Here is a 25,664-nt window from a genome sequence, read left to right on the forward strand (position 1 = left end):
CACCACCAGTCAGCTCTCCCCCCTCAAAGGGGAAGGCAGCCTATGGTCATCTGGGACAGTGGCAACTTTACTTTTCACAAGTGACAAGCGGTGAGTTTAAGTTTTCCAGCTGACTATTGATACGATTTAGACTTCATGTCGAGAACTAATTCTGGAATTGCAAAGCCTTTATTTTAATGAAAGGGGTCTGGGTTGCTAAAATTGCGAGCGTTCCCAGACCTGCTCGCGCCACACCATTTTATTACACCATTTCCCCCGATGTCTCCCGGAATATTCCCAGCCAGAGTTAGCAACCTGACTACAGAAAAGCGCCTGTTGTCATAGCAACTCCCACTCGCTGAGTGAACTGTGACACGCCCGCGATACTGACCCGGGATTGACACCACCATTAGTGCCACACAACCTGGATGTCACATTGTCTGGGAGAAGGCCTAAATTGGCTGAAATTAAGGCACCTCTAATTGTCGCCTTAAAATAAATGCGAGAAATGTCACGTGAGCGTGATAGGTTTTCAGCCAAGGAACAAACAATTGCTTTCAACGTTTTGATCCATAGCCCGGAGTCTTTCACCTTGATATGAATTCTATTGTGCTGCCCCATCGCACCCAGAATCCACTCGGAGATTGAAGGAGGGCTCCGGACAGTGAATGGGCAGGAAAGAAAAAGCTTTGGCACAGTAATTGGATACCGGGATAAGAGGCTCATTCTCCTGGGGTCCCAGGAACATGAAGGAGCTCACTCGTGTTTCACATCACTGACTGGTGCAACAGTTCGCCAGGACAGCTTCCCAACAGAGAAGGAAGAGGGGGTACATGGGGGGGGGGAGGGGGGGGCAGTTGGAGAGGCTCCCTGGAGGAACGCTCTGTACGCAGAAATAAAAACCAAAATGGGAAAGAATGAGTCCTTCGTTGTCTGCCATCATTGGCACAGCATCACCTCTGCCCTGCCCCTGCGTTGTGGTCAGATTTCAGCTATGTACACATTCCATCCACCTCCCCTCTCCCCCACCCTCCCACCCTCCACTCCCCATCAATAATCGTTCACACTTTCAGTTCAAGCTGAGCTGTCGTTCCGTTCCCTTTCTCCATCAGTATCTTTCTCTCCCCCCCAACCTCAGCGTCTATCGAAGTCTTGGCTTTCACCCCATCCTGTTGCTCCTTCCTCAGCAAGTCTTTCACGAGGACATAGTAGGCCGCCAGGAAGAATAGGAAAGCTCCACACTCAAACAGCATCTGCAGCCCAATGTACCTGAGTCAAAATAGAGGACAGAAAGAAAAATATTGTTATTGATAATTTTTTTGAAAAGCCTAACCCTGTAACCTCGCTCACCAAGTAAAAGCTCAAACCATCTTTTCGTCAATTGGCCACTCGTCTCATTTTTATCTTTTTCACTCTTTTATCTTTAATTTAACCCTGAAAATGTGTGAGGTGATACACTTTGGAAGGAGTCATTTGACAAGGAAGTATACCATGAAAGGTCTGACACTGGGAACTTTCGAAGGACAACGTGTTTGTCCATAGATGTCTGAAGGTTGCCTTCAATAGCTGGTTTAGCACACTGGGATAAATCGCTGGCTCTTAAAGCAGACCAGGGCAGGCCAGCAGCACGGTTCGATTCCCGTACCAGCCTCCCCGAACAGGCGCCGGAATGTGGCGACTAGGGGCTTTTCACAGTAACTTCATTAAAGCCTACTCATGACAATAAGCGATTTTCATTTCATTTCAAGGGCAGATTAATAGGGTGGTGAAAAAGGCGTATGGGACAATCGTGGCATAGATTACAAAAGGTTGGAGTTGTATAGAATATTGGTGAGGCCACAGCTGGAGCACTGTGTGCAATTCTGGTCGCCACATTATCGGAAGGATGATTGCACTGGAGGGGGTGCAGAGGAGATTCACCAGGATGCTGCCTGGAAACATTTTAGTTATGAAGAGAGGTTGGATGGGCTTGGGTTGTTTTCGCTGGAGCAGAGAAGGCTGAGGGGCGACCTGATCGAGGTGGACAAGATCCTGAGGGGCATAGACAGGGTGGATAGGGAGCTGCTGTTCCCCTGAGTTGAAAGGTCAGTTACGAGGGGGACACAAGTTCAAAGTAAGGGGTGGGAGGTTTAGGGGGGATTTGAGGAAAAGCTTTTTTACCCAGAGGGTCGTGAGGGTCTGGAACGCACGGCCTGGGAGGGTGGTAGAGGCGGGTTGCCTCACATACTTTGAAAAGTACCTGGATGAAAGTATCAGGGCTTTGAAAAGTAACAGGGGCTGGTTTAGCTCACTGGGCTAAATCGCTGGCTTTTAAAGCAGACCAAGCAGGCCAGCAGCACGGTTCGATTCCCGTACCAGCCTCCCCGGACAGGCGCCGGAATGTGGCGACTAGGGGCTTTTCACAGTAACTTCATTGAAGCCTACTCATGACAATAAGCGATTTTCATTTCATTTTTCATTTTCATTTCATGAGCACTCGGGACGTCTTAACATTCATGGCCAAGGGCCAAGTGCTGGCAAATGGGATTGGGTGGGCAGGTGAGGGTCCTTCGATGTAGACTCAATGGCCAAGTGCCTCTCCTGCACTGTAGCATTCTGTGATTCTTTCTATTTGTTTTCTCCTCTCTGACTCCAAGACATAAGGCCAAATATTCTACCAGTACAATGCTGAGCAGCAGACATGTTTAGGCATCATTACAGCATCAAAATTTGCATATCCTTACTATAGCTTTGCACATAAATGAGCATTAATATTATAAGGCACCTCTAATACCTCCGGGGAAATGGTAGTCTATCCAACAAAATTATGAGGGAAACAGAGTGGATCGTCAGACGCTTTTCCCCAGGGTAGAGGGGTCAATTACTAGGGGGCATAGGTTTAAGGTGCGAGGGGCAAGGTTTAGAGGAGATGTACGAGGGTAAGGTTTTTACACAGAGGGTAGTGGGTGCCTGGATCTCGCTGCCGGAGGAGGTGGTGGAAGCTGGGACGAGAGTGACATTTAAGGGGCATCTTGACAAATACATGAATAGGATGGGAATAGAGGGATATAGACCCAGAAAGTGTAGAAGATTGTAGTTTAGTCGGGCAGCATGGTCAGCACTGGCTTGGAGGGCCGAAGGGCCTGTTCCTGTGCTGTACTTTTCTTTGTTCTTTGTTTGAATGTAATGGCCAGGAATACGCATCAATCCCAAATCAGCCTCCAAGGATCCTCACTCAACCTGTCATTATTTTCATGTTAATTATGGGATGATTTAGCTCACTTGGCTAAATCACTGGCTTTTAAAGCAGACCAAGCAGGCCAGCAGCACGGTTCGATTCCTGTACCAGCCTCCCCGGACAGGCGCCGGAATGTGGCGACTAGGGGATTTTCACAGTAACTTCATTGAAGCCTACTTGTGACAATAAGCGATTTTCATTTCATTTCATGTGGGTGTCGCTGGCTGGGTCAGCAATTATTGTACATCCCTAATTGCCCCTTGAGAAGAGGGCTTCTTGAACCGCTGCAGTCCGTGTGGCGTAGGTACACCCATTGTGCTGTCAGGGAGGGAGTTCCAGGATGTTGACCGGGTGACGGTGAAGGAACAGCCAATATATTTCCAAGTCAGGATGGTGAGTGGTTTGGAGGTGATGATATCCCCGGCCATCTCCTGCCCATATCCTTCCAGGCAGTAGTGGCCACCTGTTTGGAGAGTGCTGTTGAAAGAGACGTTGTGAGCATCTTCGACATGAACTGAAGTGAGCATACCTGACCCGGAAGAGATCCAGGTTGTAGTATCTGCAGGCGGCCTTTTTGTTACATTTCTTTTCCCATCGGATACATGTTGTGTCAATCGTACTTCCATAAAGAATCGGTCCAGGCAGCCAGGCTGAGAAAGATAACCAGACATAAGAATCTCGGATGTGAATCGCTGCGCTCCAAACGGTCCAGACAATAATATAGGGCTGGATTCTCCGATTTTGAGGCTATGTCCGGAGAACGTGTCTAGTTTTGCGATGACAAAGTCGGCGGCGCCCTTGCGCCGATGTCCCGCTCGGTGAAGGGCTAGCAGCCGTGCCGGGTCTGCCAGATAGTGCCTTCCTGTAACCCACCTCGCCATCCCCAGACCACCCACACCACCAGCCTGCACATCCCCCGCCGAAGCTTCCCCCCCCCCCCCCCCCCCACCCTCCTTGACCAGAGGAACGCCCCCACCCCCCGACTGTGGCAGCCCTGGACACAGTCCGCAGCCACCACACGGGTTTGACGAAAACTGAAAGCACAAGTGGTCCACGCCGTCGGGAAGTCGGCCCATCGGGGGGTGCAGCATTTGGGGGAGGGCACGTAACCTGATCGCTGGCCCATTATTGTAAATCTGTGCCTTCAGATTGTCAATCTTCTCACGAGTGGACATAGTGTCTCCATTTTTACTCTGTGTAGGGCATGATTGAACGAGCTGGGTTTTTACAGGAATTAATAAGTAGTCACGAGTACTGTGACTAGCTTTCAGTTCCACATTTATTAATTGAACGTCCACCGTGGTTGGATTTGAACCCATGCCCCCCCACCCCCACCCCCACCCACCCACCCAGAGCATCAGCCTGAGTCACTAGATTGCTAGGCCCTTGACATTACCACTGCACCACACACACACACCCCCCCCCCCCCCCCCCCCCCCCGACATTCACTGAGTTAATGGAGAGAGAGCTTTGGCTGGGAGTTTGATCAAGTCGTCCTTGTACTTACCCAGAACACGGAATAGCATGAATTGAATTCCTATCGCAAAAGATTTATCTTCAGGCTTCACTGACCTGGAGTGAACAAATTGAAAACAGTTACAAATGAGATGTGAACTATGGACTTTTATAATCAAAATGGCAGCTGGGAAAGCTGTAAGGGGGGGGGGGTGACCAAGACGGGGGCGTCACAACGGGGTTGTCCTGTCATTAGTTCGTTCATACATAGAATTAAAAAGAATATACTGCTAAAAAAACAGGCCATTTGGCCCGACCAATCTCTACTGGTATTTCCACTCAACGCGGGTCTCCATCCATTGCATCTACCTAGGCTAAGCCTTTCACTATATCAGCATATCTTTGTATTAGCACCATCAATTGCTTCACTTTCCAGCACACCCACTACCGTCTGCTCTTCCCCGTTGCTTTATCCTTGACTTTTAAAAAAATTAATTTTTATGGGTTGTGGGCTTCACTGGCTAGGCCAGCATTTGTTGCACATCCACAATTGCCCCTTCAGAAGGTGGTGGGGAGCTGCCTCTTGATCCGCTGCAGTCCCTGAGGTGTAGGTACACCCACTGTGCTGTTAGGGAGTGAGTTCCAGGATGTTGCCCCAGTGACAGTGAAGGAACAACAAAATATTTCCAAGTCAGGGTGGTAAGTGACTTGGAGGGGAACCTCCAGGTGGTGGGGTTCCCAGGTATCTGCTGCTCTTGTCCTTCTGGATGGTAGCGGTCGTGGGTTTGGTAGGTGTTGCCTAAGGAACCTTGGTAAGTTACTGCAGTGCATTAGCACTACTACTGTTAGTCGGTGATGGAGGGAGTGAATGTTTGTGGATGGGGTGCCAATCAAGCTAGGCTGCTTTGTCCTGGATGGTGTTGAGCTTCTTGAGTGTTGTTGGAGCTGCACTCATCCAGGCAACTGGAGAGTATTCCATTACACTCCTGACTTGTGCCTTGTAGATGGTGGACAGGCTTTGGGGGTCAGTGGGGGGGGGGGGGGGGGGGGGGGGGGAGTTTCTTGCTGTAGGATTCTTAGCCTCTGACTTGCTCTGCTAGCCACAGTATTTATATGGCTGGGTCCAGTTCAGTTTCTTATCAATGATAACCCCCAGGATATTAATTGTGGGTGTTTCAATTATGGTAATGCATTGAATGTCAAGGGGCGGTGGTTAGATTCTCTCTTGTATGAGGTGGTCATTGGCTGGCACTTGAGTGGCATGAGTGTGACTTGCCACTTGTCAGCCCGAGCCTGGATATTGTCCAGGTCTTGCTGCATTTGGACATGGACGGCTTCATTATCTGTGGAGTTTCGAATGGTGCTGCCATCAGCGAACATCCCCATATCTGACCTTATGTTGGAAGGAAGGTCATCGATGAAGCAGCTGAAGATGGTTGGGCCTCGAACACTACCCTGAAGAACTCCTGCTGTGATGTCTCAGGACTGAGGGGACTGACCTCCAACCACCACAACCTTTGCGCTGGTTATAATTCCAACCAGCGGAGAGTTATCCCCTGATTCCCATTGACTCCAGTTTATCTAGGGCTCCTTGATGCCATACTCGATCAAATGCTGCCTTGATGTCAAGGGCAGTAACTCTCATGTCACCTCTGGAGTTCAGCTCTTTTGTCCACGTTTGAACCAAGGTTGTAATGAGGTCAGGAGCTGAGTGACCCTGGCGGGACCCAAACTGAGCATCAGTGAGCAGATTATTGCTGAGTAAGTGCCGCTTGATAGCTCTGTTGATGACCCCTTCTATCATTTACTGATAATTGAGAGTACAGCGTTATTTGGTCATGTTGGATTTGTCCTGTTTCTTGTGTATAGGACACACTTGGGCAAGTTTCCACGTTGCCGGGTAGATGCCAGTGTTGTAGCTGTACTGGAACAGCTTGGCTAGGGAGATGGAAATTCCTGGAGTACAAGTCGTCAGTACAATTGCCGGGATATTGTCTGGGCCCATAGCCTTTTCTGTATCCAGTGCCTTCAGCCATTTCCTGATATCACATGGAGTGAATCGTATTGGCTGAAGACTGACATCTATGATGCTGGGGACCTCCGGAGGAGACTGATATGCATCGTCCACTTGGCCCTTCTGGCAGAAGATTGTTGCAAATGCCTCAGTCTTGTCTTTTGCACAATTCTGCTGGGCTCCTCCATCATTGAGGATACCGAGCCACCCTTGGTGATGGACATTGAAGTCCACCACCCAGAGCATATTCTGTGCCCTTGCCACCCTCAGTGCTTCCTCTAAGTGGAGTTCAACATGGAGGAGTACTGATTCATCAGCTGATGGTGGCTGGTATGTGGTAATCAGCACGAGGTTCCCTTGCCCATGCTTGACCTGAAGAATCAACCACATTGCTGTGGGGTCTGGAGTCACATGTAGGCCAGACCGGGTAAGGACGGCAGATTTCCTTCCCTGAAGGACATTAGTGAAGCAGATGACAACCGGCAATGGTTTCATGGTTATCATCAGACTTTTAATTCCAGATATTTATTGGATTCAAATTCTGCCGGGGTGCGACCTGACCCCGGGTCCCCATAGTATCACCCTGGGTCTCGGGATCGCCGGACTAGTGACAATACCATTATGCCACCACCTCCCCTCATTCTGCCTATTTCACATCTATAGCTGCCCCTCGCAACATCATCCAAAAGCACAGTGTCCATTGGCACATGCAATCTGGAGAATCCCAGCTCTACCTCACCACCGCCTCTCTCGATTCCTCCACTGTTGCTGAATTGTCAGGCTGGTCACTGGCATCCCGTATCGGATGAACATAAATTTCCTCCAATGAGATATTGGGAGGATCAAAGCCATCACCTTCAGTCCCCTCCACAAACCCCTTTCCACAACCAGCGACTCTAATCCTCTCCCCGGCAAATAGCTGAGGCTTTAAAACAGGCGCATTGCAACCTCAGCGTCACATTTGGCCCCAGGATGGTCGCATAACCGGCACCGTTGCTAAGACCGCCTATTTCTACCTCCAGAATATCGCCCGACCCTGTCCCTGCCTCAGCTCACCAGTTGCTAAAACCCCCATCTATGCCTCAGGACTTGACTCTTTCAGCGTTCCCCTGGCCAAACTCCCACGCTCTATCCTCTTGGCGAGGCGGTGGCAAAATGGTATTGTCACTGGGCCAGAAATGATCTGGGGATCCAAGTTCAAATCCCACCTTGGCAGATGGTGAAATTTTAATTTAAGAAAATAAAATTTAGAATCAAAAGTCTAATGGTGACCATGAAACAAAACGCGTGTTGCAAAAGATGCATCTGGTTCACGAATGCCCTTTAGGGAAGGAAATCTGCCGTCCTGACCCGGCCTGGCCTACATGTGACTCCAGACCCGCAGCGAAGTGGTTGACTCTTAAATACTCTCAGGATTGGGAAATAAATGCTGGCTCAGCCAGTGACGCCCATGTTCCAGGAACAAATTTTTTAAAACTTGAACTCCATGCTCATCATTGTGCTCATCGCCCAACATTGATCTTCAGTGAGGTAATGCCTTGAATTTAAAATTCTCTTCCTCGTATTCAAATTTCTTTGAGAGGGAGGGAGGCAGGATCCCGTAGAATAGAATTTCTACCCGTGCAGAAGGAGGCCATTCGGATGGTGTTCGAATTCAATTAATCCAATGTGGAATTGAACGCTAGTCTCCGTAATGATGACCGTGAAACCATTATTGATTGTTATAAAATCTCATCCGGTTCACTAATACCCCTTAGGGAAGGAAATCTGCCCTCCTTACCCCGGTCTGACCTATATGTGACTCCAGACCCAGGGCAATCATAGAATTCCTACAGTGCAGAAGGTCATTCAGCCCATCGAGCCTGCACTGACCCTCTGAACAGTGCCGGCCCTAGGGTTGCTGGCGCCCCGGGCAAGCTGAACTTCAGCGCCCTTCGGGGGGGGGGGCCGAGGCGGGGGCGGGGCTGAGGCGGGGGGCGGGGCCGAGGCGGGGGGGGGGGGGGGGGGGGGGGGGGGCCGAGGCAGGGGGGCGGGGCCGAGGCGGGGGCGAGGGGCCGGGGGCGGGACAGAGGGGGGCGGACGGAGGGGGGGCGGACGGAGGGGGGGGGGGGCGGACGGAGGGGGGGGGGGCGGCCGGAGGGGTGGGGTGGCCGGAGGGGGGGGGCAGCGGGAGGGGGGGGCGGCGGGAGGGGGGGGCGGAGGGCGGCCACCGCGCATGCGCTGGTTGGCACCGGCCCAACTGCGCATGCGCGGGACCCGAGTCTCTGGCGCCCCCTAGCACATGGCGCCCCGGGCGACTGCCCGAGTTGCCGGTACCTTGGGCCCGCCCTGCCTCTGAAAGAGCACCCTACCTAGGCCCAATCCCCCGTCCTATCCCTGTAACCCCACCGAAGCTTTCAACTCGAAGGGGCAATTGATCGTGGCCAATCCACTGAACCTGCACATCTTTGGATTGTGAGAGGAAGCCGGAGCACCCGGAGGAAACCCACGCAGACACGGGGAGAACGTGCAAACTCAGTTCGAACTCCACTCAATGTGGTTGTCTCTTTGCTGCCTCCTGAAATGGTCAAGTAAGACACTCAGTTCAAAGAGCAATTAGGATTGGGCAACACATGCTGGCCTTGCGATGTCCTCATCCGGTGAAAGAGTATTTAAAAAATAAATCCCTCCTTGGCCTCACCCTTCCATGTCGTTGCATTCCTCACCTCCAGCCCTACAAGCCAGGGAGATCTCTGTGTCCCTCTAATTCTGGCCCCTTGAACGTTCCCACCTTCTGAATCTGGGTCAGGGGTTCTCCCCACTGCCGTGGACAGGAAGCTCTGAATGAATAAATCTAACGTCTTGCTGGTGTCAGGCATGTGTATGAACGAGCCTGACTGAAGCAACTGATTTGGCTTCTGATGGCTTCTCGAAGGCTCGAAGAAAACCACAGTGACAAATATGTGAAATGGTCTTACCTCAGCACCAACATGAAGGATGGGGTTTGGCAAAGTGTGGCTACAAACGCAGCCAAGGTTAGGAAGAACATGAATGGTAGGAGGAGTCTGTAGCATCCACTGCCACAGGTGCCAGGTTTCACCAGGGCTTGGGTAGAAATACAGGAACAGTTGGTGTAATTCTAGAAAGGGAGAGAGACAAAACAAAGTTACATCCGCAAAGAGTTTGTTCATTCGAGGGGCTTTGGGCTATGCCAGCTGTGGGTCAGTGGATAGCCCCCTCTCATCGGAGTCCCGAGGTTGAAGTCCCACTCCAGGGCATGATTGCAACAATCAGAGCTGACGGCGCAGGAGTGCTACGCTGCCTTTGGGCGAGATATTAAACCGAGGCCCCTTCACTTGATTGGATGGATGGTAAAACGTCCCATGGCAGCATTATCAAGAACAGCATCATCCCTTATGTCCCGGACAATATTGCAAACTCAGTAAGGTTATCTGAGTCAGCACGGTAGCATAGTGGTTAGCACAATTGCTTCACAGCTCCAGGGTCCCAGGTTCGATTCCGGCTTGGGTCACTGTCTGTGCGGAGTCTGCACATCCTCCCCGTGTCTGCGCGGGTTTCCTCCGGGTGCTCCGGTTTCCTCCCACAGTCCAAAGATGTGCAGGTTAGGTGGATTGGCCGTGCTAAATTGTCCTTAGTGTCCAAAATTGTCCTTAGTGTTGGGTGGGGTTACTGGGTTATGGGAATGAGCCGGTGCAGACTCGATGGGCCGAATGGCCTCCTTCTGCACTGTAATTTCTATTGTAATCTATGATTATCACATTTCTGTTTGTGAGAGCTTGCTGTGAGGAAATTGGCTGCTCACAGCAGTGACTACACTTCAAAATATAACAGCCTTTGGCTTTAAAGCAATTCTGGGCCATCCTTGGATGCTGAAAGATGCTTTCACATCAAACTTGATTTTTACCGAAAAGAGAGACACACTGTCGAAACTTTTCATTTGACACGCATCAGGACAAACACAAGAATGCCAAATTTTAAACTGTCACAACATTTCATGCCACAAGAGAAAAAGATCCTGGCAAGTCGGCTCTGACTGGTAAAGGCTTTGCCACGGAGAAACAAAAGGGGAACTTTTTTCAATTACACTGGAGCCTCTCGTTCCTGTTGTGGTCAGCCAATGAGAGGGACTGCCGCGGGGTCCACCTGGGATCAGGAGGTGCGGGAGGTTGTTCAGTCCAAAGTCGGACAATCTACGCAAAGGCCCAGGATTCCTGGTACACAGGCAAACCTTCAAAAATAAATGTTACAAGCACCCTCTGGCCCAGACTTCTGCACTCAGCAGATTTGATCTGACAAAAATAAAGGAATAAAGGGTTATGGTGTCCGCGCCGGAAAGTGGAGCTGAGTCCATAAAAGATCAGCCATGATCTCATTGAGTGGCGGAGCAGGCTCGAGGGGCCAGATGGCCTACTCCTGCTCCTAGTTCTTGGGCGGGATTCTCCGACGCCCCCGTCAGGATCCCCGTCAGAGGATTCCGCACCTTCCCGGCAGCCCGACGCCGGAGTGGTTCACGCCACCCTTTGTCGCCGGTACGTCCGCCCGGCCGATTGCTGGAGAATCCCACCCCTTAGGTTCTTATGTTTTTGTGCATTTACACTTTGAGGTTGATGGGGTTTGAATCACGATGGGAATATTTCAGTGTGAATGTGGCCAGGCATGACTCCATTATCAAAGCCGAACTCACTATTCCAATGCCACTACAAACTTGCGCCCAGACTTTAATCTTTCATCGGATGTGGATGTCACCGCTGAAGGCAGATTTATTTCCCACTGCCAACCACCATTTCAGAAGGACGGTTAGGAATCAACCACATTGCTGTGGGTCTGGAGTCACATGTAGGCCAGACCGGGTAAGGACGGCAGATTTCCTTCCCTCAAGGCCATTAGTGAAGCAGATGGGTTTTTGCAACAGTTGATGATAGTTTCCTGATCACCATTAATAATAATAATAATAATATTTATTGTCACAAGTAGGCTTATATTAACACTGCAATGAAGTGACTGTGAAAATCCCCTAGTTGCCACATTCCGCCACCTGTTCGGGTACACAGAGGGAGAATTCAGATTGTCAAATTCACCTAACAGCACGTCTTTCAGGACTTATCGGAGGAAACCGGAGCACCCGCAGGAAACCCACGCAGACACGGGGAGAACGTGCAGACTCCGCACAGACAGTGACCCGAGCCGGGAATCGAACCCAGGACCCTGCCGCTGTGAAGCAACAGTGCTAACCGCTGTGCTACCATGCCGGCCACATTTCCGAGTCCAGCTTTCAATTCCAGACTTCAAATTAATTGAATTTAAATTCCACCAATGGCGGCGATGCGATTTAAACCTGTGGGGTATTGGCGTTACACTGGGCTGGTGGATTTCTAGTCAAGCGGCGTTGCCATGATGCCACCACCTCTCAAGCTCAGGAAAAGGTAGCACTCATATTATGGATAGTGTCACTCCTGACCACATCTCTTAATTGTCAATCATTTCTGGACTGTGTCCACGTTTTAGCAAATACCTCGTGTTAAATTAATCGCTTTCTAAAAAAAAAATCATGCTGATTGGGGTGAATAAAGCTGCATACCTTCTGTGTTGTAACACTGTGTGGGCGGACTTCACCGAGAACTATGCATACTTTCATCCTTGTCGGAGCTTGTTCAGTTTGATTACAGAGAAAGCAATCGCAAAACATATCCTCCAAAGTCAGCCCTTTAAAGCAGTAAATTCCTGATCTGTGCTGCGTGAACTCATTTTAACTTAGAGCAGGTGGTAGAATTAGAATGGACATAAACGCTTGCATTTATATCGAGCCCCTCATAACTTCAGCATGCTCCAACACATTTCACAGCCGATGAAGTGTGGTCCCGGTTTTATTGAATTCATTTTGACGGGATGTGAGCGTCGCTGGTTAGGCCAGCGTTTACTGGCCGTCCCTAATTGCCCCTTGAGAAGGTGGTGGTGAGCTGCCTTCTTGAACCGCTGCAGTCCATGTGGTGTAGGTACATCCACTGTGCTGTTAGGGAGGGAGTTCCAGGATTTTGTCCCAGCGACAGTGAAGGAACGGCCGATATATTTCCAAGTCAGGGTGGTGAGTGATTTGGAGGGGAACCGGGGGAGCCGGGGAGGGGGAGAGAGGGGGGGGGGCAAGGGGGGGGGGGGGTGTTCCTTATTATAGTTTCTATTTTTTTTCGCTACGGTTATGTAACTTAACATTGTGCTAATTTAAGTTGTTGTTAATATGTTGGGTTGTTCATTGAGGAGGGGCGAAGGCTCATGATTGTTGTCATTACTGTGGGCTACTTTTCCCCAGATGATGTTGAGCTTCTTGAGTGTTGTTGGAGCTGCACTCATCCAGGCAAGTGGAGAATATTCCATCACACTCCTGACTTGTGCCTTGTAGATGGTGGACAGGCTTTTGGGGGGGGGGGGGGGGGGGGGGGGGGTCAGGAGGTGAGTTGCTTGCCGCACAATTCCTGCTTTTGTAGCCACAGTATTTCTATGGCCGGTTCAGTTCAATTTCTGGTCAATGGTAACCCCCAGGATGTTGATAGTGGGGGATTACATGACGGTAGTGCCATTGAATGTCAGGGGGCAGTGGCTAGATTCTCTATTCATAGAGTAATTGAATCCCTGCAGTGCAGAAGGAGGCCATTCGGCCCATCAGGTTTGCGCGACCCTCTGAAAAAACCTCGGCCCCGTCCCATCCCTGTGATCCCACCGAACGTTTGTACACTAAGTGGCAATTTAGCATGACCAATCCACCTTACCTATACACCGTTGGTCATCTTGTCGGGGACGCTCATTGCCTGGCACTTGCGTTGCAATGTAGAAAACGCAGTAGCAATTTGTGTTCAGCAACTCCCACAAATGGTAAAGTGGCAATGACCAGATAATCTGTCTGACATCAGGAACAGCTCCTCTTGGCAATTGAGCCTCTTGCCATGGCTCTCAGGGAGTCGGGGAGGTGGAGGGGTTTGGCGCGAGGTGGGGAGGAGCACCGAGTGTCGCTGTATGCGGACGACTTGCTGCTGTGTGTAGCAGACCCGATGGGGGGAATGCCGGAGGTGATGGGGATTCTTGCTGAGTTCGGGAGTTTCTCGGGATATAAATTGAACCTGGGCAAGAGTGAGCTGTTGTCGTACACCCGGGAGATCAGGAGGAGGGGATTGGTAGGCTCCCGCTAAAGAGGGCAGTGAGGAGTTTTAGGTACCTGGGGGTTCAGGTGGCTAGGAGCTGGGGGACTCTGCACAAGCTCAAATTTACTAGGTTGGTGGAGCAGATGGAGGAGGAATTTAAAAGGTGGGACATGCTGCCATTGTCGTTGGCGGGTAGAGTACAGTCCGTTAAAATGACGGTGCTCCCGAGGTTTTTGTTTTTGTTTCAGTGCCTCCCCATTTTCGTTCCGAGGGCCTTTTTTAGGAGGGTGAACAGCAGCATTCTGGGATTTGTTTGGGCGCACGGGACTCCGAGGGTAAGGAGGGTCTTTTTGGAGCGGGGCAGGGATAGAGGGGGGCTGCCGCTGCCCAACCTCTCTGGGTACTATTGGGTGGCTAACGTCTTGATGGTACGTAAGTGGGTAATGGATGGGGAGGGGGCAGCATGGAAACGGATGGAGATGGCGTCCTGTGGAGGCACGAGCCTGAAGGCACTGGTAACGGCACCGCTGCCGCTCCCTCCAACGAGATACACTACGAGCCCGGTGGTGGCGGCTACACTCAAAATTTGGGGGCAGTGGAGGCGACACAGGGGGGAAGTGGGGGGCTCGGTGGAGGCCCCGCTGCAGGGGAACCACCGGTTTGTCCCAGGGAACATGGATGGCGGGTTCCTGGGGTGGCACAGGCGGGCATTAGGAAGTTGGGAGACCTGCTTATCGACGGGAGGTGCGCGAGCCTTGGTGAACTGGAGGAGAAGTTTGAGCTCCCCCCGGGGAATATGTTCAGGTACCTTCAGGTCAAGGCGTTTGCTAGGTGACAGGTGGAGGGGTTCCCTTTGCTGCCCCCGCAGGGGGTAAGGGATAGGGTGCTTTCGGGGGTGTGGGTCGGGGATGGGAAGGTGTCTGACATCTACCAGGTAATGCAGGAGGTGGGGGAGGCGTCGGTAGAGCAGCTGAAGGCTAAGTGGGAGGTGGAGCTGGGAGAGCAGATTGAGGAGGGGACATGGGCGGACGCCCTGGAGAGGGTGAACTCCTCCTCTTCATGTGCGAGGCTTAGCCTCATCCAGTTCAAGGTGCTGCACCGGGTCCACATGTCCGGATCTAGGATGAGTAGGTTCTTTGGGGGCGAAGACAGGTGTGTCAGGTGTTCGAGGAGTCCAGCGAACCATGCCCATATGTTCTGGGCATGCCTGGCACTGGAGGAGTTCTGGAAGGGGGTGGCGGGGACGGTGTCGAGGGTGGTGGGATCCAGGGTCAAGCCAGGCTGGGGACTCGCGATATTTGGGGTTGGGGTGGAGCCGGGAGTGCAGGAGGCGAAAGAGGCCGATGTCTTGACCTTTGCGTCCCCAGTAGCCCGGCGGAGGATCTTGCTGCAGTGGAAGGATGTGAGACCTCCGAGTGTGGAGACCTGGATCAATGACATGGCGGGATTCATTCAGCTGGAGAGGGTCAAATTCGCCCTGAGGGGGTCGGTACAAGGGTTCTTTAGGAGGTGGCAGCCTTTCCTCGACTTTCTGGCTCAACGATAAGGTACTAGATCAGCAGCAGCAGCAACCCGGGGGGGGAGGGGGGGGGGGGGGGGGGGGGTGGTTTTAGGGGGATAGTGTTTAAGTTAATTTGTTTATTGTTAATTTATTTTGTTGTTTATTGGGATTGGGGGGGGTGGGGGGGTTTGTTATATGCGTTGTTACGGGTGCCGGGGGGTGTTTATTACTATTATTGTTATTGTTATTATTGTTTTGTTGATATATATTTTTCAAAAAATTCCAATAAAAATTTTTTTTTTTTTTTTTAAAAGGAAGAGCTCCTCTGTTCGTCTGCTAATTTGTCATTTGATCCTTTCGCACAAATCCCATTGGGCAGACAGGGCTTTGGTTCAATACTTCACCCAAAGAGTGATGCATCCAAAGGTGCGGCATCCCCTCAGTGCGACACGGGGCAAGTCTTTGGAGTGAGGTCTGCATCAGCAACCTTCTGCTTCAAAGGCAAAGATGCTGAACACTGAGCCACACCCAAACATCACCGGGAGGTGGCGGTGTAGTGGCGATGTTGCTGGACTACCAACGGCGAGGTTCTGGAGGCGTGGGTTCAAGTCCCACCCCGGCCGACAGTGGAATTTAAATAAATTGAATTGAAAACTAGTCTCAGTAATGGTGGCGGTGAAGCAATTTTTTTTTTAAACCACCTGGTTCACTAATGCCCCATTAGGGAAGGGAATTCGCCATCCTTTTCTGTCCTCCATGTTGTTCCAGACCCACAGCAATGTGATTGGCAATTAACAGCCTCTGAAATGGTCTAACCAGCCACTCAATTCAAGCGTAAATAGGGATGGGCAACAAGGCTGGTCTTGCCGGTGGCCCACATTGCTCCCCCCCCCCCCCCCCACCCCACCCCCCCCCCCCCCCCCGCCAATCCCACCCCACCCTACCACCCCCATCGAAGAATAAATGATTTAACGCAACTTACCACAACCTTTCCCGTAAACTCGAAGATGGCAGTCTTGCAGCCAGCGTGGCAGGGAGAGATGAATTCAATACCATCAGTGGTACAAACTGGATTGTAGGCCTGATCCCTGCAGGAACACCCTCGATTACAGCTCACATCGATGCCCGATGACCTGCAATGTGAAGAGAAAAATTGTTTTTCAACAATATGGCGGTGGAAATATCATGAAAATACATGAAACAGGCTTGTGTCGTGCGTAGAGAGTTTTTTTGAGACTGAAAACAGACTGCACGGGACATCAAAAATTAGACGATGTGAAAGCACGCACTTCAAAGCGGAAATCCAGCACGGCTAAGGGAGGAACAGTGAGCAGCATGAATGGAAATTTACATTGGGAAGATAAGGAGGGTGACTTGAAGTTTCAAATTGCAGGAGATCATCAATGAAATAAAGTTAAGAACTAAAATAAAAGGCGTTATTCAACGGGACAAAACAGAGTCCCATTCCGGGCGCATTTAACGGGTTCTTTCTTGGCACCTGATGGGCAAAGTAAGACCCGCTATTCAACAGCACTTTGCCCTTTTTTTTGCCTCAGCAGGGAACACCCCATCAAGGCCACACTTACATCAGTTCCTGCACTGATGAGCTCAGTTGGGGCCGGCACGGTGGTGCAGTGGGTTAGCACTGCTGCCTACGGCACTGATGACCTGGGTTTGATCCCGGCCCTGGGTCACTGTCCCTGTGGAGTTTGTACATTCTCCCCGTGTCTGCGTGGGTTTCACCCCCACAACCCAAAGATGTGCAGGGTAGGTGAATTGGCCACGCTAAATTCCCCCTTAATTGGAAAAAAAAAGATTGGGTTCTCTAAATTTATTTTTTAAAAACAATCTGATGAGCTCAGCCCTCTCGTTCAGGAAGAGGTTATCCATTTTAGTATCCATTTTGGTATTATCCATACAAAAATGAGGTTATCCATTTGGGTAGGAATAACAGCAAAAGGGATTATTATTTAAATGATGAAATATTAAAACATACAGCTGTACAGAGAGACCTGGTTATGCTAGTGCATGAGTCACAGAAAGTTGGTTTACAGGTGCAACAGGTGATTAAGAAGGCAAATGGAATTTTGTCCTTCATTGCTAGAGGGATGGAGTTTAAGACTAGGGAGGTTATGCTGCAATTGTATAAGGTGTTAGTGCGGCCACACCTGGAGTATTGTGTTCAGTTTTGGTCTCCTTACCTGAGAAAGGATGTACTGGCACTGGAGGGTGTGCAGAGGAGATTCACTAGGTTAATCCCAGACCTGAAGGGGTTGGATTACGAGGAGAGGTTGAATAGACTGGGACTGTACTCATTGGAATTTAGAAGGATGAGGGGGGGTCTTATGGAAAAGTATAAGATTATGAAGGGAATAGATAGGATAGATGCGGGCAGGTTGTTTCCACTGGCGGGTGAAAGCAGAACTAGGGGGCATAGCCTCAAAATAAGGGGAAGTGGATTTCGGACTGAGTTTAGGAGGAACGTCTTCACCCAAAGGGTTGTGAATCTATGGAATTCCTTGCCCAGTGAAGCAGTTGAGGCTCCTTCATTAAATGTTTCTAAGGTAAAGATAGATAGTTTTTTGAAGAATAAAGGGATTAAGGGTTATGGTGTTCAGGCCGGAAAGTGGAGCTGAGTCCAAAAAAAGATCAGCCATGATCTCATTGAATGGCGGAGCAGGCTCGAGGGGCCAGATGGCCTACTCCTGCTCCTAGTTCTTATGTTAAGAGTATTCATGGATTGAGGGGCCTTTTTTAAAGGCCCTCAGCACCTCCATACCACTGCCCTTCCCTCCACCACTACACCCAACGAACCTCACCCCGGGGTTCTTATAGGCAAGGCACCCTGGGCCGGAGCCCTGGGATGGGCAACCTGACATTTTGGCAGTGCCCATGCCAGTCTCCCATTAGGGCACCCTGGCAGTGCCACGGGTGCCCTTGCGGCAATGGCACGGTGACAGGTTGGCATGGCCAAGACAGCCAGGTGCCAGTGGGAGTGCCAGGGTGCCATGCTGCTCATAGCCCAACCGCCCGGGAATTTCCAATGGGCGACTCCCCCGGGTACCATTACACCTGTTCCATGTTTGTGTTTACCAGTGTCAAATGGATTCCTGGTGAGGTCACCCAGACATGGCCGTTATGTCCTGGGCGCCGGGCGAATCCGGCGCAGACATATATAAATGAGCCTTGCGGTTCACTTAAATATGCTGATCTGCATCTGAACCAGTGAGGACAGGATCCAGATCGCTACATCTCCCGAGAATCAATGGCCCTGCCACATCACCAAGTCAGGCACGGTGAGGCAGGTAAACCACGGCCTAAGTTTCGGTTCAGCCAAAATTAATACCCACAAAAAGTAGCATGAAAGTTTTTATATTCCGGGAGGGGGACTTGCAAAAAAATTTAAGATTATTAGATTTAAACATGCAAGAGAAAAATAAAACAGATCTGTGAATACGCAGCTGGCACCACCCTCAGAGAAAAGCGTTCTGGCCGCGAATCTCCAGCCGCTTTGGGCTCTCGCCCGAGCACAATGCGGCCATGGGGCTGTTTAGCACAGGGCTAAATCGCTGGCTTTGTAAGCAGACCAAGGCAGGCCAGCAGCACGGTTCAATTCCCGTACCAGCCTCCCCGAACAGGCGCTGGAATGTGGTGACTAGGGGCTTGTCACAGTAACTTCATTTCAAGCCTATTCGTGACAATAAGCGATTTTCATTTTCATTTCATTTGCAGAGAAAGCTGGGAAAGCCCTCCAGCGAGCCTCCCAACAGCCTCCGTGTCTCCCGGGATTCTCCGACCCCCTGCAGGACCAAATGGCGCTCGCGGAAGGCGGTCGTATACCTACTTACGACCTACCTACGCGGGAAACTCCAGCCTCCCACGAGTCTCCAGCCTCCCCAGGGAGGCCGCAGCTGGGCGCCGATCAGTGCTGGTCCACACAAACGTGGACCAAGCAGAACGTTCTTGGGGGGGGGGGGGGGGGAGGGGCGTCTCCCGGGCCATCGGAAACCCCAGGGTGGTCAGGCTAAGTGTATTTTCCCCTTGAAACGTGGGCACCTTGGCACTGACACCCTGGCATTGTCAAGGTGCCCGGATAGCACTGCCAAGCCAGCTGGAGAAGTGCCTGTGTGCCAGGGTGGCACTGCCGAGGGCCAGAGGACCAGGGGGAAAGGGGGGGGCAGAGGTCTTGCTCATAATATGAGGGTGATACGGGGGGTTTTGAAGGTTGGGAGACCCCAATGAGCAGTGGAGGCTATGGGTCATTGAATATAGTCAAGGCCATGTTAGACAGATCTTTGTTATAGGGGATAGCTTGGAAACTAGAGTTGAAGTCACAATCAGATCAGCCATGGTCTTAACGAATGGGGGAGTAATTTCGAGGGGCTGAAGGGCCTCCTCCTGTCATAGGCTGTAGCAAGGGGAAGTCGCAGGTGGTAGTTTTCCTATACATCCTCTGCCTTTGTTCTTCTAGGTGGTAGGGGTGACGGTTTGTAAAGTGCTACCGCAGGAGTCCTGATCAGTCCCTGATCAGTGCATTTTGTAGCGGATACACACGGCTGCCACTGTGGGTCAGTGGTGGGGGGGAGTGAATGTTTATGGAAGGGATGCCAATCAAGCGGGGCTGCTTTGTCCTGGATGTTGTCGAGCTTCTCAAGTGCTGTTGGAGCTGCGCTCCTCCAAACAAGTGGAGAGATTCCATCACACTCCTGACGTGCGTCCACAGAGCTAGAGGCAGGTGTTAGTTACCAACCTTAGGGAGACAGATTCAGAGAAGAACATCTCAACGTGTGATGTGCCTTACCCATTCGAGGAACTACGGTTGAAGGTGAGTCCATCAATGTTTTGCGTTGAGCAGCCGAGAAATAAGAGGGGGGTGGTGGCACAGATCGACACAAAAATGGCCATGAAACACATCACGGCCGAGCCTCTGAGAGTTATTTGAAACTTCCTCAAAATGGCACCGCCAATTAGGATGCCGAGAACAGCTCCTGGGACATGGATACTTCCTTGAGTGATAAAAAAAATGGAAGAATTAAAATAGAATAATCTGCACAACTCACATCCGCTATCAAACAAACATAAACGCAGGGAGTAAGCATTTGTCTGGGCTGATCTTCAGGTCTAGATTCAACCAGACCTCTCCAGTTTGACCCAAACAATGTTCACTTTTATGATGTCGGAAGCACAGCAGCCAAGTTATGCACAGAAGGATCCCCACCAACAAGGACAAGGAGAATGACTAGATTTGGGCTAAAGATTGGACTGGCCCTTGGAAGAACCCACCCCAAATAGCAGCCAAGGGGTCTTATGCCTCTACCTGAGAGGGCAGACGGACCCTCAACTGAACGTCTTATCATAAAGGCAGCATCTCCAACAGTACAGCACTCCTTCAGTGGCAATGTCAGCCTGGAAATCTGTGCTCGTACAGATACTTAAACCCACAACTTACTGACTCAGAGAATTACTGGATCATGGCTGGCACCAGAGTTCACAAACACGAACATTGAGTGAACTTAGTCACTTTTCTATTCATTCTTGGGATTTTGGCAACGCAGACATCAGCCGCACTAAATGAAGAACGAACCTCGAGTGAGTCACTGAGCTGGAGGCTACCTGGGGCTTGTAAAAGCACCATGCCCCTCCCACCACACCTCCTAATCTGCCTCAACGCAGGTAAGTGAGAAAAAAACGGAGACGGGGTCCTCAGGTGAAGGAACTAAGCTTTAGAAAGATTGCATTCTTTAATTGGCGTACCCACCGATCAGCAGATTTGCAAACGAGGCGGTCACGCTGAACTGTTGCTCTAGAAACTTGCCAATGAAGACCGTTAATCCAGACATCAGAAACGACATACACACTTGCGCCAAGACAACGAGGAGGTAAACAGAGCACCTTAAAGTCCGCAGCAATATGCAAGGAAAACCTGAGGGGAGGAGAAACAGGACTTTTAGGGCAGAGCATTGTAGATTCGTACCGTAGAATCATAGATACAGCGCAGAAGGAAGCTCCTCCATCCATAGGGTCAACGCTGACTCTAAAAAAGGGCCTATCCGATTAGATCCACGTCCCAGCTCTTCCTCCACAATCCTGCAAATTCAGCCTCTCCAAGTGGATGTCCGATTGCCTTTTGGAAATTCTAATGGAATCTGATTTTAGGTATTGTGTTCCAGATCTGAACAACCCTCTGTCTGAACAATGCCTCCTCACTTTCCCTCTGGTTGTCAATTATTTTAATCCGATCGCCTCTGGCCGGAGAAAACCAATTCTCTGACTTTGGAGATGATGGTGCGATGGTAATATCACTGGGCCAGCAATCCAGAGGCCCAGTTTAATATTCTGGGGATATGGGTTCAAATCCCATCCGAACAACCGGTGGAATTCAAATTGAAATAAATTCTGGAAATCCGGAATTAGAAGCTAGCCTCGGGAATAGTGACTAGGAAAACCATTGCCGATTGTCCTAAACACCTAACCCCGAGGTTCCTCCCTCCAGTGCACCGCTGCCAACCTCCCCCTCAAAGCTGTGCTATTCACCATCGGCTGACTGGCCTCTTTCTGAGCCATTGCAACTGCAAACTCTCCGAGTGAAACAAAAACAGAACTGAAATATTTTCCCTGGGGTGAATGCCTAACCTTTCCAATCTATCAGAAGCGCAACATCAATTTTCGCCAAACACTTGGGTTTTGCCTCTTGGGTTTTCAATACTTTCCCTTTCCTCTCGGAGTGTAGGAGTCTCTGCACCTCTGCACATTGACCTCCTGAAGGGTAAAACCCGTGTGACTCTTTGCTTTCCCGTGGCTGGAGCTTCTTTAATTTGACAGCTCTTTTGGGCCTGTTTGAAGCTGTCACTGATAATTTGCTGGGCACGTGAACAGGAAACACGGCGGGCTCCGATACAAAAGGACATTTGGTCCCAGCAATGTCTGGATCTCGCTCACCCACAGTGCCTCCTGGCGCAGCTACGCCTCAAATGAGAAAATCCCATCATCGTGTCCAAATCCCGCCATGACCTCGACATCTCCCTTCCTCTGCAATCTCCTCCTACCCTCCAGGATCCCTCCCGGATCCCGGAGCTCCTCCAATTCTGGCCTCTTGGCATCCCTGATTTTAATCGCTCCCACCATTGGCAGCCGTGCCTCCTGCTGCCTGGGACCCCAAGCTCTGGAATTCCCTCCCTAAATAAAAGCAAATTGCTGCGGATGCTGGAATCTGAAACGAAAGAGGAAATGCTGGAAACTCTCAGCAGGTCTGGCAGCATCTGCAGGGACAGAACCGAGCTAACGTTTCGAGTCCGATGACTCTTTGTCAAAGCTAACAGACAGAGAGAGTGGATGTGGTGAATGTAACTTAGTAATTCACACTGTATTTACCAATACCATTGTATGCGCAGTAGTGTTATCCGACCACTAGGGGTAGTAGCTCTGGGAATGCACAGGAGTTTGTACAGGGCTCCACCCTTGGCTCCGCCCACGACTCCTCCCCCGGACTTGCTGTATAAATACCCTTGTCCAGAGCCAGCCTGCAGTTCATCGAGAGTTCAACGGGTAACAGGCTGGCTCTGTAGTAAGTAGATTAAAACCACTGTTCATATCTTAAAGCACGTGTCTAGCGAATTGATGGTTCAATCAGTGGGAAATACTTATACTGTGGAGTGAGAATGAAAGATGAGTCATAGCCACAGAAACCCAGGGAAACTGGGTGCTAATGGCCACAGATACCAAGAGGAAAGGTGGATAAGATTGGGGGGGGGTTAAATTAAATGTATATTAAGAAAGAAAGAAATGGTAAAAGACAGTTAAAAGACAGATCCCCCCCCCCCATCTTATCCACCTTTCTTGCACCTTTCTCCTCTTTGCTTCCCCCTTCCCCTCCCCCCACACCTATAGTTCATCCTCTGATGGTAGTTTCCCTGCTGAGGAAGGAGTTGCGCTCCGAAAGCTCACGTTTGAAACAAACCTGTTGGACTTTAACCTGGTGTTGTAAGACTTCTTACAGTTTCCCTGCTGTTTGACCTTTCACATCTTTTGTTCTCTCTGGGGACTGCCATTAACACTCTTTCCCCTTGGTTTCTGTGGCCATTAGCACCCGGTTTCCCTGGGTTTCTGTGTCAATGACTCATCTTTCATTCTCACTCCATAGTATAAATATTTCCCACTTTCTCTGTCTGTTAGCTTTGACAAAGAATCATTCCCTCCCTAAACCTCTTCACCTCGTATTCTTCTTTTAAGACCCTTCTTAAAACACAAAGAGCTAACAGAGGGACAGTGGGTCATAAAACTTGCCTTTGTGATTCTGCTGCCCATACCCAACAAGCCAGCACAAAATGATTCAAAACTTACTCTTAATAAACTGAAGCAACGATAGGTCTTGTGCAGTGTCCTCTTGTTTGGATTTTAATTTTTCTTTTTCTGATTTACTTTCACCTTCAGGATCCTCAGATTTCTGTGAAATAAAAGCGTGACATCAGCGTCATTTTGCAGCACCTTCCAAACCCGCGGCCACTACTATCTAGAAGGATAACGGCAGCAGATACCTGGGAACCCCACCAGCTGGAGCTTCCTCTCCAAGCCACTCACCATCCTGACTTGGAAATATATCGGCCGTTTCTTCGCTGTCAAAATCCTGGAACTCCCTCCCTAACAGCACTGCGGGTGTACCTACACCACATAGAATTTACAGTGCAGAAGGAGGCCATTTGGCCCATCGAGTCTGCACCGGCTCTTGGAAAGAGCACCCTACCCAAGGTCAACATCTCCACCCTAGCCTCATAACCCAGTAACTAAGGGCAATTTTGGACACTAAGGGCAATTTATCATGGCCAGTCCACCTAACCTGCACATCTTTGGACTGTGGGAGGAAACCGGAGCACCCGGAGGAAACCCACGCACACACGAGGAGGGTGTGCAGACTCCGCACAGACAGTGACCCAAGCCGGAATCGAACCTGGGACCCTGGAGCTGTAAAGCAATTGCGCTATCCACAATGCTACCGTGCTGCCCTGCAGAGGTTCAAGAAGTCAGCTCATCAGCATTTTCTCACGGGCAATTAGGGATGGGCAACAGACCCAGCCATATGCTGGCCTAGAAAATGAAACAGTGAGAATGAAACAGAGTAATTTTGACCCCCCCCCCCCCCGCCCCCACCCACTTATCAAATCCAGAAGCATCAGCTGGTAGGAACTGTAGGCCACTCAGCCCATCAAGACTACTCCACCATTCAATTACATCATGGCTGAGCGTCTACTTCATCGTCTGCACTCTAAGGGCACTCCCAGGGCACTCCCAGAACAACCCACTGTCATAATATACACCAGTATATCATGGTGCAGACACACACTGATGGACACACACAGGGACCAATCAACATGTACAAACACCGCAGCCAATCACCAGTTAGAATACACACACTATAAAGGCAGAGGGCACCACGGTTCCCGCTCATTCTGGGTGCTGCCTCTCAGTGTAACCAGAACTCATCCAGCCCAGCACAGACTCACAGCACGCGCTGAGAGAATCAACTGGTTCGGACAAGGCTTAAGGTCTCTAGTTTAAATTAGCATCATTTAGACCCACAGTCACCGTGTGTTAGTTAGTTAGAAGTAGTTAATAAAATTGAGTTGAACCTTCATCAGTGTAGGAAGTGTCTGTTCATCTCTTAAGTCTACGCTAGCCAACACTTCACCCGCCACAAATGAAGTGAGAAATCCTTTGGAGAATGGCGCCCTCTGTTTGATAGGCTCCTGGGAGGTGCCTCGTAAAGTTTTACCGTGTCAGAAATGTTGTAAAAATGCAAGTTGTTCGGGGAGCAATGCTGCGTGAGGCAATGTTCAGAGTTCATCTTTTTCTCAGAGATCCCCTGTTATGGTTAACAATAAATGTTCTGCTGAATCTGCTTGAACAAAGAGTACCTGGATATGATCAAATATTAATAGATCTTCAAAGCCCTACGTGATGCTAGTTGCAACCATGTGGATAAGTCAGATAATGTGCCACATGAAATGTCACTGCACAAGATAAGAATTGTGGAAGGAAAGTTAATGAGTTACCAATTTAGAAGCATACTGGGAATATTGACTATATTTTAACACTACTTTCGAGCAGAAATAAGCAGGTCAAGTAATGTAAAGTAAATACTGCTTAGTATTTGTACTCGGCCTTATTATGATAATAAGTTGTTCTTCCAAAGGACAACAAAATGTGTACTCGAATTGTTTTTAAACCAAGGGCAAAACATTCATATTTCCTCTTGCGTATGTTCCCAAGCTTTATCTCTTCAAAGTTGTTTATTTCACACTATAATGGTTTTCGACTCATAGCTCAGAGTGCAGAGCCTTGGCTTTGCAGCCGACACACTCTCTCTCCACAAAT

General features: G+C 50.1%; 1 protein-coding gene across 2 annotated transcripts in view; it reads right to left on the bottom strand.

Moving 5' to 3' along the window:
* Positions 1 to 1,024: 1,024 nt before the first annotated feature.
* The window catches only part of slco2b1 (solute carrier organic anion transporter family, member 2B1), a 95,887-nt gene continuing 71,247 nt past the window's right edge, over positions 1,025 to 25,664 (bottom strand). For both annotated transcript variants that reach the window (XM_038818850.1, XM_038818851.1), the window contains exons 8-15: positions 23,637 to 23,739; positions 21,055 to 21,219; positions 20,098 to 20,302; positions 16,279 to 16,429; positions 9,623 to 9,783; positions 4,704 to 4,768; positions 3,726 to 3,846; positions 1,025 to 1,248 (exon numbers count right to left, since the gene is read on the bottom strand). In XM_038818850.1, the coding sequence (XP_038674778.1) occupies positions 1,041 to 1,248; positions 3,726 to 3,846; positions 4,704 to 4,768; positions 9,623 to 9,783; positions 16,279 to 16,429; positions 20,098 to 20,302; positions 21,055 to 21,219; positions 23,637 to 23,739 (1,179 nt within the window). In that variant the 3' untranslated portion in view covers positions 1,025 to 1,040. The remainder of the gene's footprint in view (positions 1,249 to 3,725; positions 3,847 to 4,703; positions 4,769 to 9,622; positions 9,784 to 16,278; positions 16,430 to 20,097; positions 20,303 to 21,054; positions 21,220 to 23,636; positions 23,740 to 25,664) is intronic.

Source organism: Scyliorhinus canicula, chromosome 14 (genome assembly GCF_902713615.1).
Source record: "Scyliorhinus canicula chromosome 14, sScyCan1.1, whole genome shotgun sequence".
NCBI lineage: Eukaryota > Metazoa > Chordata > Chondrichthyes > Carcharhiniformes > Scyliorhinidae > Scyliorhinus > Scyliorhinus canicula.